The sequence below is a fragment of the Nuphar pumila genome, chromosome 14 (assembly GCF_984573655.1).
Source record: "Nuphar pumila chromosome 14, dmNupPumi1.hap1.1, whole genome shotgun sequence".
In the NCBI taxonomy this organism is placed as follows: domain Eukaryota; kingdom Viridiplantae; phylum Streptophyta; class Magnoliopsida; order Nymphaeales; family Nymphaeaceae; genus Nuphar; species Nuphar pumila.
This window is the reverse complement of record NC_143262.1, coordinates 13,040,081-13,056,370: the sequence shown is the minus strand read 5'-3', so window position 1 is coordinate 13,056,370 and position 16,290 is coordinate 13,040,081. Positions and strand designations below refer to the sequence as shown.

General features: G+C 43.8%; 2 protein-coding genes across 3 annotated transcripts; one reads left to right on the top strand and one right to left on the bottom strand.

Annotated features, from left to right (window-relative positions):
* The first annotated feature begins 632 nt into the window (after positions 1-632).
* LOC149816416 (protein CYPRO4-like) lies at positions 633-4,972 on the top strand. Of its 2 annotated transcripts, XR_016427654.1 has the most exons (3): positions 633-2,328; positions 2,644-2,784; positions 4,174-4,292. XR_016427654.1 is itself a non-coding variant. In XM_089987442.1 (2 exons), exons 1-2 carry the CDS (start codon positions 718-720, stop codon positions 4,453-4,455), a joined length of 1,893 nt encoding a protein of 630 aa, XP_089843568.1. In that variant the 5' UTR covers positions 633-717; the 3' UTR covers positions 4,456-4,972. The 2 variants fall into 2 exon arrangements, 1 of the variants encoding a protein (XP_089843568.1); XM_089987442.1 differs by lacking the exon at positions 2,644-2,784 and having other exon boundaries at positions 4,174-4,972.
* A 1,019-nt stretch (positions 4,973-5,991) lies between these two features.
* On the bottom strand, positions 5,992-15,782 carry LOC149816415 (uncharacterized). The gene is made up of 7 exons (XM_089987152.1): positions 10,450-15,782; positions 10,011-10,282; positions 9,796-9,940; positions 8,673-8,874; positions 8,242-8,586; positions 7,441-8,141; positions 5,992-7,122 (listed from the first exon to the last, which is right to left on the bottom strand). The coding sequence occupies exons 1-7, from the start codon at positions 15,649-15,651 to the stop codon at positions 6,409-6,411; spliced, it is 7,581 nt and encodes a 2,526-aa protein (XP_089843278.1). The 5' UTR covers positions 15,652-15,782; the 3' UTR covers positions 5,992-6,408.
* Between the last annotated feature and the right edge of the window lie 508 nt (positions 15,783-16,290).

The window sequence follows — 16,290 nt, the reverse complement described above, 5'->3', positions numbered from 1 at the left end:
CTATTAGTGAAGCAACAGGACATGTTATCACACATTGAGTAGGATACAGATCCAAAAATTCAATTCGGGTAGAGTATCCGATACAAACCTGACCCATTGCCAGCCCTAGGTGAAACAGTTATACTTGTTCGAGTACAAACCCAAGCTGGATATGTTGGGGACCCTATGTCTAGGGCTGGTGAACGAGCCGATAAGCTCGGGTTACCTATGTCACAAATATTGCCAGTATTTTTAAAATATAAAAAATTTATTTCTGTATTTTTGCAAACTTCAATAATACCCAAAAAAAATGTTATTTTCAAAATAGTTCCCATCATGTTTTTATCGAAACACGTGATACAACTTTTTTTGTTTAATATATATATATATATATATTGTATTTCATAAATTCCCATTTTTCTCGAGATTTAAAAAAAACATCTGATTTTCCAAAGTATCGCGAGATTTTCCTTTACCGATATTTTCTCGGGAACTAGACTTGTGACATTGGCTTAGCAACGAAGGAAAGGGAAAGGTGAGCCTTCGACGCTCACCGGCTATATCCGGTCTCGTCCCCTCACGAAACCGACATTAGTCCGTCGCTATAAAAGCCTGAACCCTTCCATTTCTTCATTTCCCGTTTGCGCTCTGAGAAGAAGAAGAAGAACGCCAGCGAGAAATCTCAAGTTTAGAGTTTTCTGTTCCTCCTCTCTCTCTCTCTCTCTCTCTCTCTCTCTCATGGGAGGATCTCATAGTCAGGAGGGAAATCTCTCCGACTCAGAAGAGGAGGAGGAAGACGTGCAATCAGAGGAGGAAAAAGAGGAGAAGAGGGAGAAACGAACCCCTCCTCCTTTCAGAACTCCGAACCCTAATTCTCCTTCTTCGTCTTCGTCCCTCGACGATATAAACGCCACGCTCAAGGCGCTCAAACTCAAGTACGCCAACACGCCCCGGGTGAAGAACGCGGTGAAGCTCTATCTGCACATTGGGGGAAACACCCCCAACGCCAAATGGATCATCTCCGAGAAGCTCACGACCTATGAATTTGTTGACGCGAACAAGGATGGCGGAGAGGGTTCGCTTAAGGTCAAGGGCAAGACGAAGTTCCAGCGGAGATGGGTCCTGAAGGTGGGATCGAAGGTCTGGGCGCTGGTGTCGCCGTCAATGCAGCTGAAGATGTTCCGCGACCAAAGGCGTGTCGATTTCGTGTGCGAGGGCGTCTGGGCGTTGAAGTTCTTCACGCAGGAGGATTACAGGGTCTTCCTCGCCGAGTTCGAGAATTGCCTGTTTGAGAATCTGCATGAGACGGATGCGTCGAACAGGGAGGATGTCTACGGGAAGGACTTCAAGGGTTGGATTGACCCCAAGGAAGCCGACGATTCGATGTGGGAGGATGCGGAGGAGAGCTTCAAGGAAACCTATACGCCAGTCCGCGACAGGCAGGATCTCTTAGAAGAGTTAGAGGAGGCAACAAACGGGGGGATTCAGGGTATTGCGATGGGCGCCCTCGATTACAGTTTTCTAGTAAGCGATTCGGGTATTGAAGCCGTTAAGAACTTGAGCCATGGTATTCATGGCAAGGGGGTTTCTGTGAAATTCAATGACAGCAAGGGTAGATTCCGAGGGTTGGATTCTCCTTCTTCGTTTGAAACCCCTAAGAAGGCCCTCTTGATGAGGGCAGAGACAAATATGCTTCTGATGAGTCCTGCAAAAGAAGGGAAACCACACGCCACGGGCCTCCATCAATTGGACATCGAGACAGGGAAGGTGGTGACGGAATGGAAGTTTGCAAAGGATAATACGGAGATAACGATGAGAGATATAACGAATGACAGCAAGGGCGCACAATTGGATCCATCTGGTTCGACATTCTTGGGTCTGGATGATAAAAGGCTTTGTAGGTGGGATATGCGTGACCGCAAAGGGGTGGTCCAGCAGCTAGATAGTCCTGTTTTACACTGGACAGATGGGCATCAATTTTCCAGTAATACCAAATTCTTGTGCTTTGCCACAACCGGTGAAGGGTGTATCGTAGTTGGCTCTGCCGATGGCAAGATCCGTCTGTATTCAGATCGCTCGATGAGGATGGCGAAGACAGCATTTCCAGGATTTGGATCTCCCATTACTCATGTCGATGTAACTTATGATGGGAAGTGGGTATTGGGAACAACAGATACATATTTAATCCTCATTTGCACATTGTTCACTGACAAAGATGGGAAGACCAAGACCGGCTTCACAGGCCGTATGGGTAATAAGATTGCAGCTCCGCGGTTACTGAAGTTGAATCCTCTGGATTCACATTTGGCAGGACAGAACAATAAATTCCATGGTGGCCAGTTCTCCTGGGTAAGAGCATTGCTTGCTGCTATTATTTAAAAAACTGCTTTATTAAGTGGGTTAATGAGGTTCTCAAAAATTGCTTTATTAAGTAGGTTGATGAGGTTCTCTTTGCTTTAGCTTCATACCTGCTGAAATCAGCCTAGTGAACTTTATCCGTCTTTGCATGTTTTGTGTTGGCTGTTCACAGTAGATTTATATGATGTATTAAGTGATCATGTTGGTGTCTTAGAATATATTCTGTTTAACGATCTGACCTTATCTATATGATGTTCTGGTTTCAAGCACCAGATACCTAAGACGTTTCATGCAAATTTCTTATAGGTGTTAGACTCTGCAGTGTTATGCACCTTGTATAGTGAGATTTTCACTCGGGTGTCTTAAAGGGAAAAGTGGGAAAAATGCTCCACATTGTGCGCATGACAATCTTCTTCTTTTTGACCTCCTTTTTTCCTTCTTTTCTCTGTAAGGGACTTTCATCCTTATCATTTTCGTTTTCATTTTCATTTCTCTTTCCTTTTTAATATAACAATTTGCCAATTTGATAAAAATATTAGGATTATTTTCATGGAAAAGGTTGAGCTGACAAAATATATGGCTTTTTGTGTCTAAAAAAAAAGTAAAACTCCTGAGTCCTGAATGACACAAACATGTGATATGGTGTTATTTATCATGTAACTTATGTTACAGTTTCATGATTACTTTTAAGAGTGAAGTGCTTAAATTTCTGATTTGTTTGCTTATTTTTCTAATATCAATATATAATTTATGTATTTTTTATTCTCATAATAAATTACCAAGTTGTCTCAGGCAATTCACGATGGTGGGATTTGGCTGATCCTAGACCAAGTGAAACCAAGTGCAGCAAAAATGTGTTAAGTTGGTCATTAGAATGTGTATTGCTGATGTTGGTACTGAGTTATAAAGCAACTTGGAGCTTACCAAGTAAGCTCCAAGTTGGAAGGGAAAGACAAGATTGTCAAAGATTAGTGGAGGTCAATGGGAAGTTGTGTAAAACTTATGGCCTAAATAAGGGTTTTACTGGTATATTTTGTCTGTAAAATGGAAGGGGGCTAACTGAGAGTACTTGGTGCCAGTTGTGCAAGGCAGGGGATATATGGGAACCATTTTTTTTCCCGGCCAGGGTGGTGTTTGGAGGTTTAGTATTAAACCCAGATCTAAAGAATCATATGGAAGTTGTCATATGATGTCCTGGAACAGAACCTAAAAGTCAAGTTGCATCATGCCATGCTGCCCTTAGCAGAAATTTGAAGGAAATATTAGAAGAAAACTTTCATATCCTACTCGTGTCAGGAGACTGCTCAGGGCTTTGTTTCTTGACACTCTTAACTGGGAGAAGGAATCATTGTCCATATGGAAATTTCCATTAAAAAGAAATTCGCAGTTGTGGAGATTTCAAATACTCGTCTCCATTGCTGGAAGATTTAAAGGAAACAGAGCATTTTAGTGTAACTGAAGTTGATCCCCTGGCAAAGAACCTAGTGTAGTCTGTGCTGATGCTAATAAGCTTGTTCAAGTAGCTATTTATGCAAGAAAGTTAATTTTGATTTTTGTTTTCTTTTCCTTGTGATCAACGTATGCAAAGTTGCTCATTCTACTGCCAATGTCTCTTTTCTTTGTCTTATCATAACTCTCAATTCTGATGCAAAGTACATTTGTTCTTACCTTCACAACTTTCGTTCCGAGGATGGTTTACTTGCTGTTGTGGTGTTTTATCTTCAAGATGTTCAACTTATTTTATTAGGTAGCCACTCTGTACAGCTCCGTCCAGACTGAGCTCTGAAGGCCATTCTGACCCTGATCCTGACACATTGTCTTTTATAATTTCTGTAGATCACAGAAGGCGGGAAACAAGAGCGGCACCTTGTTGCTAGTGTTGGCAAGTTCAGCATCATATGGAATTTCCAGCAGGTGAAGAACAGCGCTCACGAGTGTTACCGGAATCAGGAAGGTCTGAAGAGCTGCTATTGCTACAAGATTGTTCTCAAGGATGAATCAATTGTAGATAGCCGTTTCATGCATGATAATTTTGCTGTAGCCAATTCCCCAGAAGCTCCACTAGTAGTTGCCACGCCAATGAAAGTCAGCTCTTTCAGCATATCAAATAGAAGATGATTCACTGGGTGTTGAATCTCCTCAGCCTGTTTGAGTTGCGAGGGAGGTGAAGATCTTTGTGTTCTTGACTGTAAATTTTGTGGGTTCTGAGATTCCTCATGTATATGAATAGCGTTTTTTTTTTTCCTCTTCTAAAGACACTGAAATTTGTTCATGTTTTACATTATGGTGTGTTTCTGTAAAATTTCAGAGCTTCTGAAATTCTCTATGTATATGAATAGCAGTTGCGCTCAACTCCCTTTCTTTCTCTTCAAAAGGCATTGAATTTGTTGATGTTACTAAAGTATGGTGTTTCTGTAAGCTGAAGTTGCTTCATGCATTGGCACATTACATGCTTCTTGGCTCCTGTGCTTTTGTATTCGTGCATAGTCACATTATATTGTCCAATTAGGCGAAGATTAAACATAGAATGGGCCATTTACATTGCTTTGGTCTTTAGTTATCTGGAAATTGTATATTGTAATCACTGTTTTTATGCTAAAAGAAAATGTCAAAAGTTATATCTCATCATTCCTAACATTCTCGGCTTATCCATTATTATTTTAATGTGTTAACACGTGATTTTGCAGAACCTTGGACATAATTTTAGTGCAAAATATGTTTGTCGACTAATTGTCAATTCTCCCACCAGCGTGGCCACTTTGATGCTGCTGCTACTAACATTAAGTTTGTTTTCTTTCAAACCTTGCTTTGAGACAGGAAAGAAAAATGATAATTTAGGTTCCAGATGATCATACCCCTTCTAGTAGGGAAGAAACAGTGTCTAAATGCATCACTCTTAAGAGAGAAGAGAGAATTGGTTTTTGCCCTTTTCAGATAATCAGTCCTGTTTACCAAAATGTTAGAATTTTTAAAAATTTTTAAAATGATACTGAAAAGTAAAAAAAAAAATGTATTCAACAGCATTAAAATTTTCAGAGCAAAATAGTGTTAGTCTCCACAATTGAGGCAACGAACAGCAATTCTGTGAAGAGAAAGTAAGCTGAGAAAAACTTGTGAAAAGAAGAAACAAAGAATCTGAACACCTTCAGACTACAAAATCTGATTGGATTCATCTGAATGTTTGCCTGTCTTATGCTCCTCCATTGCTTTCCTTTGGAGGTGGCTTGAATCTTCTTTGTTTTTCTCTTCCCATGGAATCTATTTATCAAATAGTTGAGTTGTCAAATGGCTGAGAACTTTGATGTGTTAGTGGCGTCAAAATTGATTAGTGTCTTAAGACCCTACGCCATCCCTATTGAATTTCTTAGTGCCTGCAGCTCAACTGGATCACTGGTGTCTATACCAAAACCACACCGAAGCTATCAAGTCTCTGTCAACATTCAGTCACTTCAAGTACAGGGACTTGGTGAAAAGTACAGGTTTGGTATGAAGCTGGTGCTATAGATTTCCACTTTGCTAGCTCAAAGACTTTTATCACTCAACTTGTTCTCATGGACCAAATGGAAGGAGAAAAATATCAAGCCCTAGTAAAACACACAAGTTAATGGAAAAAATCAAAGCATCATAATATATTCACTTGAACATATCAAAAAGACCAGAATTTAAGATATTATTAGATAATAAACTTCCAGAGTTTCTCTAAAATGATGAATACTTGCATGTTTCAGAAACGTTTTTTCAAGAATGGCAATTGCATAAGCAGACATGAAGATTGCACTGTGCATCATAAAGTCTGCAATAAACATTTAGTTTGGATCAAAAAGATAAAACTAAACACTTACAAAAGAACAGACAAAAAATGTGTAGATCCCTCACACTCACTGAAAAACTATCAATACACACAGTCACCGCCTCCAAGCCAATACACCTCCCAATGAGAAAGAGGGAAGCCATCTAAAAAGCCGTGCCTTGCTCCAAAATACAAGCTTTCAGCACTAAAAGGCTTCTCCCCCAACCTATCAACGTGGTGGAGTTGGCAACTTCCATGGAAATTTCTCAGAATTTCTCGCTTCAAAGCGCTGACGTACCATTTGATGCTGGTTTAGCCACATAGACCTGCTTCATTTTAGCAGTAAAGTTCTTATCACCCCCTCCAGCATGGCTCCTGCCAGTACATCCAGTCCTCCGTGGCCACTCACTACCAGAACCCTTCTGAGTGGCCCCACTACCTCTCTGTTCTGTGTACCCGATCGGATTCAGGTACTGTTGAGTTGAAGAAGTTGGAGGCTGGGCGGATTGGGGTTTAAATGTAGAGCTAGAGCTTTGGCTTCCATGCATAGTGGCATTGATGCCACAGCAGCTGCTGCTATTGCTGCTACCACCAATACCACTACCCTCACCACCAATGGCAGTGCTTCTGGATGAGTTTTTGCCACTGCTCTGCGCCTTACCACACACAGAGCTGTAGGAACTTGGCCTGCTGGTTGAAACATGAACAGAATTGCTACCAGATGATGCATCAGCAAGACCCAGATCATCAGGGAACTGAGACACCGCATCACTTGTTGGAAAAGTTTTACTGCTGTCTGCAGGCTTGGAAGGATGGCCTTCGTGGAACCTACTCCCAGTTGACTCGACTGTTGCTGTATGGTTGAATTGTTGGGGTAGAACAACCTCTGCTTGCTGCAATGACACTGATATACCAGATGAAAGAGGAGAAACAGAATGAAGGGATGGTGCAGGAATGTGAGACCATCGAGCTTGCACTGGTAAGTCTGCAGAAGGCTGTATTATGAACCGGTTTTTAACATGTCAGTTATTCCACATGTGATTAGACTCGGTGATTTTATAGATAAAGGAAAAATCACGTTTTGATAGCAAACAAATATCATGACATTGGCCATAAGGCATTACACATCTTTTCGTAAGCCTGTATTTTTCAACTTAGTAACTGTTCAGCATGAAAAATTAAGCACAAATCTTCAACCTAAATATCCTATGTTTGATGTAAACCTAACCAAGCACCTTGAGCCTTGTCCCAATCATTTGAATATATTTAATTTCTAAATAAGTAGAACACACTATGACAAGATGCTAACCTACCTGGAATGGTGACATGTCAAACAAGCCCAAAGGAGATGCAATTGGCACAAGCGGAGACCCAGGGGGCAGATGCTGGATTGGTACAGGCATGTTGGGATCACACTGACCACGCACCATATTCAAATTGTTAATGTTATTATCATTAGGGCCCATAGCCATAGAAGATGAGGAAGTATGCTTCCAATCAGGTTGCTTCCCTGTTGGAACATATGCAGTGCCCATCAATCTTAGACCCATTTGCCCGAACTGTCCTACTGGTGCAAAGTGGTTATAAACAACCATGTGTGGAGGACCTTGAACGCCTGGGATGGCTCCAGGATGGCTGATGAAAGGACCAGAAAAGCCTGCTGGAGGGCCATAGAAGGAATCTACACCTGAATGGCATTGTTGCCAGGCCCCAAGCGACCCTGAACCAGATGCATTGCTCTTTTGCGCCTGTGGCAGGCCATTAGCTGACTCATCATGTGGACCAAAAGTGAACATAGGACCACCCAACATTGGGTTCATTTCAAAACAAGGAAAATGAGAATGTGGTGCCCCAGGAAAATGAGACAGCATCGGACTGGAAGAGCTATGTTGATTGGGTAAAGGTGGCCATAAGGATAGGCTGGGAGTCTCAACAGAAAGATCAGCAGGAAGAGCTACAGAGAACGATTCTTCACTTCTTGATTGGCCTGATAACGACAGATTGCTAGCTACAACTGCGATAAGATGAGAATATCACATTAACAAAATGGCAGTTTCCAACAAAGTAATAACAGGAGATAGTTTCGTTAATGAAGTGAGCAATGGATCTCATACCTCCTGCAGGTAATGAAGCAACGTTTGCCCCTCCATAGCTTTTAGTATTAGTGACAGATAGAGAACCTGCACTCAGCCCATTTCCAACTGGTTCATCGCTGCTAATAGCAGCAACAGCAACTGCTGAAGCAGCAGCTTCAGCCTCAGCCTCAGCTTCAGGATCTTCCAGTTGAGCACAAGACTCTTCAGAATGCTTCCCTTTGGCAAAGAACATCATGCAAGCACCCTCTGCTGTAGGAAGATTGTGTTCAACTGACACATCAGACATACATGAAACAGGAGGGCCAATACCCTTCAAAACAGCAGAGCTACCAGGGGCAAAGACTGGGGGAGAAGTAACAGCACCTGACACGGAGACACATCATGTCAGAAATTGCACCACCAGATCTTAGTTAAACCATCCAAGTAATGCACAAAGAACATGTCCTCACCAAAATGAATTTTCTCCCCAGCAAGGAGTGAATTAAGAGAGCTCGCAGAGGCAGGGAATGATTTATCCTGTGTCAGAATTGATGTTGCTCCCTTGCTAGCCTCTAGAATCAAGCTGTTACGATCAACTGGAGGAGCCACACAAGCATCAAATCCTGCAGGCTTCATAGCCTCATCAAGTTGGGTCTGGGTCAATGTCATCACCTGAAGGGGAAAAAAGGTTATCAGATGGATGGTGCAACTGCAGCATAATTAGTGCAACAAAGAACGAGAAGCCAGATGCAGATTTCAGGTTGCCAAGGTAGCAAATAACTTGTCACAACAATCACGTTTGCTTTGGACTTAAGGTTGTGTTGAATTATTTCAAGAAAAAGAAACAAGCAAGCCATAAACCCTCACACAATAGTCCCAGTCTTCCAGTTTTGATGAGATCCACCGTAACAAAGTTTCTGCAAAATTTAGATGCTCAAAAAAAGGATGGGATATTACAAGAAAACCTGTCTCACACAATCAGACATTCCATTACAGACTCAAAACATGGCCATGCTTGCAAAAAGATGTTGCCACTAAAGCATGTAAGAAAAAGAAGAAGAAATGGGTCTAGGGACGCTGAAGAGTATCTGCATCCCCTCCAAAGTACATCAAGGAGAACGGTTTGCTTTAACAAAAGTGCTGAAGTCTCCGTGGAGATAGAACTGAAATATGGTATAGTTCCTGTAGTTAAAGAGCTCAGTGACAAGAAATTCCCGACAGTTGATGTTATATAACCAGAAAGCCCACCTACAAGCAGCAGAAGTCTACCTCTAACATGTGTAAATTGCAAAAGAAAAAACCAAAATAAAGGTGACATCCCTCCAACTAAATGACTATATGGAGAAGCAACAAACCCCTAAATACACAATTACAAAATAGCATGTCAAAGGAAAAAATATAAAACTAGCCAGAAAACTAAGATATCTAGTAACCAACCTAATGAGATCTCATTTTTTTGTTGCGATTGCTCTCAATAAAATGTTACCTTTGAAGAAAGACTATTGAAACATCAATTAAAATTATATGAAGAAAAAGATGGAAGCATTAATAAAAACCAAAAAAAGAGTGGCCCAATTAGGACTGAAAACTTACACACTGACTAGCACATGCATTATTCCATGGACCCAAAGAGGGTGCTGCATTTTCCAGAACAGCATTGTTATTCTCAAATGATAAGCCTGGAACCATGTTTCCTCCATGACCAGGCATAATTGGGAAGGAACTTGCCTGAAGAGACCTGCAGAAGAATGCATTAGGACAATAAGCACTGAAAATATCACACAATATAGTGAAGCAGGGAGGCATACTTCATATTGACAGGCCTTGTATCAGCTTGAGCATCAGTATTCACAGTAGGTGTGCCAATAGGAGGTAGGGGCAACGAGGCAACAGCACCAGCAACTGGCATTGATACTTCAACATTGTTTTGAGATAAATCCCTTCCACCAGTAGTGGCAGGTTCACCATGAACCCCATTGTACGCTGATGATCCACCATCAGCACCTAAAGACATGGGGTTTTTATTAAAATTGAAAGACCCTGCACCAATCTTTGAAATTGATCGAGGTTTCCGAGATCCCTGGTACATAGAAATTATTTGCATCAAAGTCAAAACATATCATTCCATTTGCAAGTAGTTAAAAGTCAGAAGAGATTATGATGACGACAACGACAATGAGGATGATGATCATGATGTTAAAGATGACAAACTTCCACTCTATTGCCAGAAAATGATGGATGGGTTACCTTTGCAGCTCTAGACTTTGCCTTGATTTCTTTCTCCCTCTGCTCACGCCGGTCATTCAACATCTGTCTCTTTGATCGAACCTCAATGAAATCATCTTCATCACTAGGTGTCTCGATACCTGGCTGTTTAAAAACACAAACAATGCCACTCTGCAGAGGAGCAGAATCCTCCTCCTCAGAACCTATGCTGTTGAGGTTTGAAGAAACTGGTCTCTTTGATGGTGCTTCTGTACAAAGTGTCTTATCTATTTTGCCTTCAGAATTATCAGCATGGTAACTAGGGTAACCTGGACTTCCAATGGTTTCAGATCGAACTGATTGCTTGACAGATTTACCAAAATCCTTCTTTCCAACACCTTTTAAGGAAAAACTGGCTACTCTCGAATTGGATTCTGACACATCTTGGCCAGCATAGCCAGAAGAACCTGAAGCATCTGCATGCCTTCTATCAGTATTCTCTCGCACTCTGAACTCAGTGCGGTGAACGGTCCGCTGACCCCTTCTCTTAAAGCTACCACGTTCTGCATATGAAGCTTCAGGTACTGGAAGTAGGTGTCCAGCACCAGCATTTGTAGCATTATAAATAACTGTTCTCCCTCTGTTATTGGATATTGTGCCTGGAGCCAGCATTCCACTGGTAGCTGTCTCATCGGAAAAACCATTAGATAACATGGACTCACCATGAATTTGATCTTGCGAATCTCTGTTATTAATCATGGGTTTGTGTATCTTCTTTGCGACTGCATCTTTGTTGCCATGATCCCCACCCTTAGGCAGCGGTTCAGTCCTGAAGTCATTTGCACTAAAGAATGAATTTTCCACATGATTGTGATATTTATCACTCACAGTTTCCATATGGTCTATTGTTGGAGATGAGATGGGTTCAGTGGATAGATTTTCCTGCCTTAGGTCCACATATTTTGGTTGGTTGCTTTCCAGCCGATCAGAGGAGATATCTGTTGAATGTGTGTCCTGTGAGGAAGATCCATCACCAGGCTGACCATGTAGAGACACTGTTGGCTGCTGGCTTATAGGGTAACGTGCTGGAGCAGTGGGGTGAACAAAAGATACTGTATGAGGAGCCATGGGCAAGAGTCCTTGAGAGATAGGCGCTGGGTAACTCAACTGACCAAATTGGAAAATGGGAGACTGTGAAGGGTGCAATTGAGTAAGAGATGGGCCAACCTGAGGGTGTAGATGGAGGGGCATTTGTATGGACCCAATTTGAATGGCAGGCAATGGAGATGGTATCAAGGAAGGCCCGGAAAACAGGCCAAACTGTACATGAACAGGGACCTCCGTCTGGCTTGGGACAGATGAAACAACAGATAAAGGTGGCTGCACTGGATAGGTAGAAGATGCAGGGGTCATCACTGATGTCTGCAGTTGCAGGGCAGATGAGATAGAATCAGACCCTATCATTCCATTGTCCACATGATTAGCAGATGATACCTGCCCATTGGAAGCCTTCATTGGCTGAACAACCAAATCTCGATGTGCCTTGTCAGTTTCTTGAACCAATGACGATGAGGTGGATAACTGCACCAAAGACGAGTCATTCTTAGGATAATGGTCATTTTCATTAATATTTTGAACCCCCCCTGCAAGTAGAGCCTCGGATACCCTTGGTTCTGGTGCAAGATAGGGAGAAGCTTGTTGAAAGCCAACTCCACTTTCAACAACATCGTTGCAATTCATTAACCTATCTTTGGCACCATTCTCAGAACCCAAAACTGGTGAAATGATTTGAACCTGCTCTTCAAGATGCAAATCTCTGAAATCCTTTGCCAGGCCAAAGTTCATTTCAGCACCTTCATGTACTTCATACTGTTCTTGACATGCATCTTCCTCTTCATCATAATCTTCCGGATCCTGCAGTCGTTCATTGTCTTCAACCATCCAATCTTCTTCACCATGAGATACTGAAGTTGATGAAGCTGCAACGACATTGTTTGCTGGCTCTGATGCCGAAACAGTATTATTATCGTCAGACATAACAATCTGCTCATAGTCAGCATGCAAAGCATTTAAATCTCCAGCATCCTCTATGTCATCATGCGAAAGATAATTAGGCGGACTTGAGACTGACAATGATGACTGAGAATCACACCTTAATGTGTCCTTATCCTCGTTTTGGCTCATAGAGACCAGGTTCTCTGGTGGCATGTTCACCAACTCAGATTGCTCACGTTGCTGACGGAAAATGCTTCCATAATCTGTATCTGCATCTTTTTGCGCAGGAAGCTGATTTCTAGGCTCATCATCTAGAAAGGTCGAAGAGCTAGACCTTTCACTATCGATTCTTGAAGAACTTCTATTCATGGAAGTTAATGATGGAGGTGGAAGAACGCGAGGCTGCCTGACAGAGTGGCGTGACCGTCCAAAGGAAACCCCATCAATATCGGGGTTCTGAAACAATCTTTCTGCATATGGCACATGAGGACCGCCTCGAGCACGACCTTGTCCCCAACCAAGGTCCCCACATTTCTCCATCGAATTCTCAGTATATTCTACATCTGTATCAAAACTCCTACTGTAACGATCATCCCCTGCAAAGTTCCATTTCTGACCTTTGATTTGAGAGAGGTCATCAATCATCTGAGCTTCTGGTAAAGCCACTCTTGATAATCCTCTATTTGCCATAAATCCTACCCCCACATGAAATTCTCTCCTTGAGAAACCCCTTCCCCCAGGAACCACATCGCGACTTGGATTATAATAATCGTTATTGTTATCTTGCTGGAAAGTTGCTGAAGCAGTACCAGTATCATGCCCATCCCTTCTCCAAGAGCCTGCATGTTTCATTCTCTCCATGCCAATAGCATTACCGTTCCTTGAGGAGTGAGGCCGAGATCCTGTATCAGAGGACGGGTTGAGGCTAGAATCAGAAGATGCAGAACTTGTAAGTCGCTCCACCATCCTTTCACTGTCTTCCCACTCACCCGCATCAATTGCTCTCGAGTGCACTTTATCTTTCAATGGACCAGGCATTGTCTCATCACCTGTTTTCAGCAACTTTTCATCTTTTGAGGCTTCTTGCCTCCTTGCTATCCTTGCCTCCAGCTCCAAAAGCTTTTGTCTAGCTGCTTCTTTCCTTCTCTCTTCCTCCAAGATCATCTGTCTCTTCTCCTTTTCTCGGGCCCTCTTCTGCTCTTCAGCTCTTTTAGCAGCTTCCAACCTCTCCTGTTCTGCTCTCCAGGCAGCTTCTCTGGCCTCCTCTTCAAGTTTTCTTCTCCGTTCTTCTTCTTCCCTAGCCAACCTCTCCCTCTCCTCCTCCGCTTTCCGTGCAAGCTCCAGAGCTTTTGCCTGCTCTTGAAGCACCCGCTGCCGTTCCTGCTCTTGCATTTTCTGTACCCTCTCAAGTTCAGCCTCAAATGACTGTCTAGCAGGATCATAGAAATCTGCATTCTTTAGCACGTCCTTCTTCCTCTTAAATACTCTCATATCAGGAGCAAAAAGATCTCTACCATCAAAAGCAGTACTAGTAAGATCCTTCATGAAAGAATCCTCAATGTATGGCTTACCATTCTGTGAAAACAAACGCTTTTCTTTGCCAAAACTGAGAATTGGATCATTGATAGGGAGCCCTTTTGCCCCTGAAGAAAATGAGGAGCTGGATGTCATGCTGTTCCGGACTACATCACCAGAAGAAGCTCCAAGCCTGCTGGAAGAATCACTGTGCCTGCTCTGAGAAGTTTGCTCAGCACCCCTGCCACCAACTGCTCCCAAAGACTGCTTACCCTTCTGAATAACCTGTCTATATGAATCTCTATTGTAAGTCTCCCTCAACCTAGAATCCTGAGACCCATTGACAGAAACACCAGAACCATCCCAAGCATCATCTCTGGCCAATGTCTGCAATGGATTGCTCCCGTATGGTACTCGACTTTTCACGTTATCCTTATTCATACTTGGAGGCAACATCGTGTAAGCTCCACCATTTTGTTTCATTCCCGTATCTCTGGCACTATGTCCATCATTTTGCACAGGCAAACTTCTCCAAGAGCTCTCATCTCTTCCAATTCTGTTACCAGGCAATTTCCTGCCGTATATATCACCTCTAATGGCATCCCTCGATGCAGCCCTATCAGACTCAGTAAGGGCCTTGCCTCGACCGTTGCGATCAGAACTCAATGCATTCAGTGAGCTACTCTTGTGATATGAGTGAAGATCATAGCCACCGTTACTACCACCACGGGGCATTCCAGGCCTAGGAACATCCAAGTCTCTATTCCTACTACCATGAATCTCGTTTCTCAAGAACCCGCGGTCCCTATTGTGTTCTGTCCGATAACCAGTGTCACGTTCATCATCAGCCCAATCTGACGAGTAACTCAATCGAACCATGGGCAAAGGCCCAGGCAGGATCCCCTCATCCTTCCTTGCCATCTCACCATCTTTAAGACCCACTGGCTTCCGATCCAACTCACCATTCTTATCAGCACTACCGGCATTAGGCCGGGGCTTCATCTGGGGACGCATGGGCAACGATGATGGCAAGTCCATCCCGCCATCCAAAGGCTTCACTCTCTGCTCTTTCATAACATCATCGGCCTGTTTCTGCCTCTGCTGCTCTTTCTGCCGCAATGGTGATTGAGAAACTGGCAGAGATGCTCGCAGTGAAGGAAAGTCTTCACCCCGGAGCACCACCGCCTTCTCAACGGAACGATACCCAACATCCGGCGGATTGGGCGCCTCAGCTCCAGTAGTCCGAGCGCCAGGAGGCATATACGCACTACCCCTACCGCCTGCATCCTCCCCAACCAAACCCACCAGCCGGTGACCAGCCGACCCACCTGTGGAGGCGATTCTCCCAGCCTCCGAAAGCGGACCAACGTCGCCATCGCCCATCTGTAAAGGCTGCGGCTTTGTCCAGCCCATGCCAGACGAAGCGGAGCCCGGACCGAGTCCGCCGCTGCCGGGGCCAGCCAGGCCAGCGGAATTCGGATCGATCTTCTCGTGCTCCTTCCTGAGGGACGGCAGGTTCAAGGGGGGTGGTACCGAGAGGCGAGGACCCTTCTGCCCGGAGGAAACCAGGCTTCTGGGTCTCGACAGAAACACCATGCCGCCGTGGCCAGGCAGCCGGGCCCTTCCACCACCACCACCAACCGGCCCATTCCCACCACCCAAAGAGCTAGGTTTCCCGTAGGACTTGTTCAGATTCGCAGAGACGAACTTGCTCCGGATGCCGGGGTTCGCCATTCGCGGGCGGCCGAGCTCGCCCACAGCATGAAAACCCTAGAAGCCCGGCCGGCCCGGCCCGACCAGCCACAGAGCCCCAACCCCAAGGATCAAATTCCAGACAATCGAGAATCCACAGCTAAATCTACAGCAAAAACACCTTAATAGGGGGCAAAGAACGAACGGGAAGACGGGCGGCCGGAAGATACAGAAGGATCGAGTCCGATGGAGGTCTGTGCCGATCGTGAAGTTCGAATTTGTGACGTGTTCTGGGGTCGCAATCGAAGCCCCTTGCGAATCGCGAGAGAGAGAGAGAGAGTTCTGGTGGGGGGAGATTGGGCGTACCTCTGCACTGCAGGCAGGAAGACGTTGCTTTGGTGGTGGTGGTGGAGATGACGGCCGCCGTGGAGGGGTGGATGGGAGAAGGATACCGAAGCAACGTCGCCCTTTGCAGAGAGAGAGCCCTTTGCAGAGAGAGAGATTGGGTTTTTGTTGGCTTCTTTTTCGTTCCTCTTTCTCTGTTTCTTATTTTTTAATTAATTTTTTTTTAAGATGATAAAATGAAATCAATATATATATATATATATATAAAAGATCTTATTAATATTATTAATACGGGAACTAGAAATATAAGCATTTCTAACAGTTTTAGCAAATCCA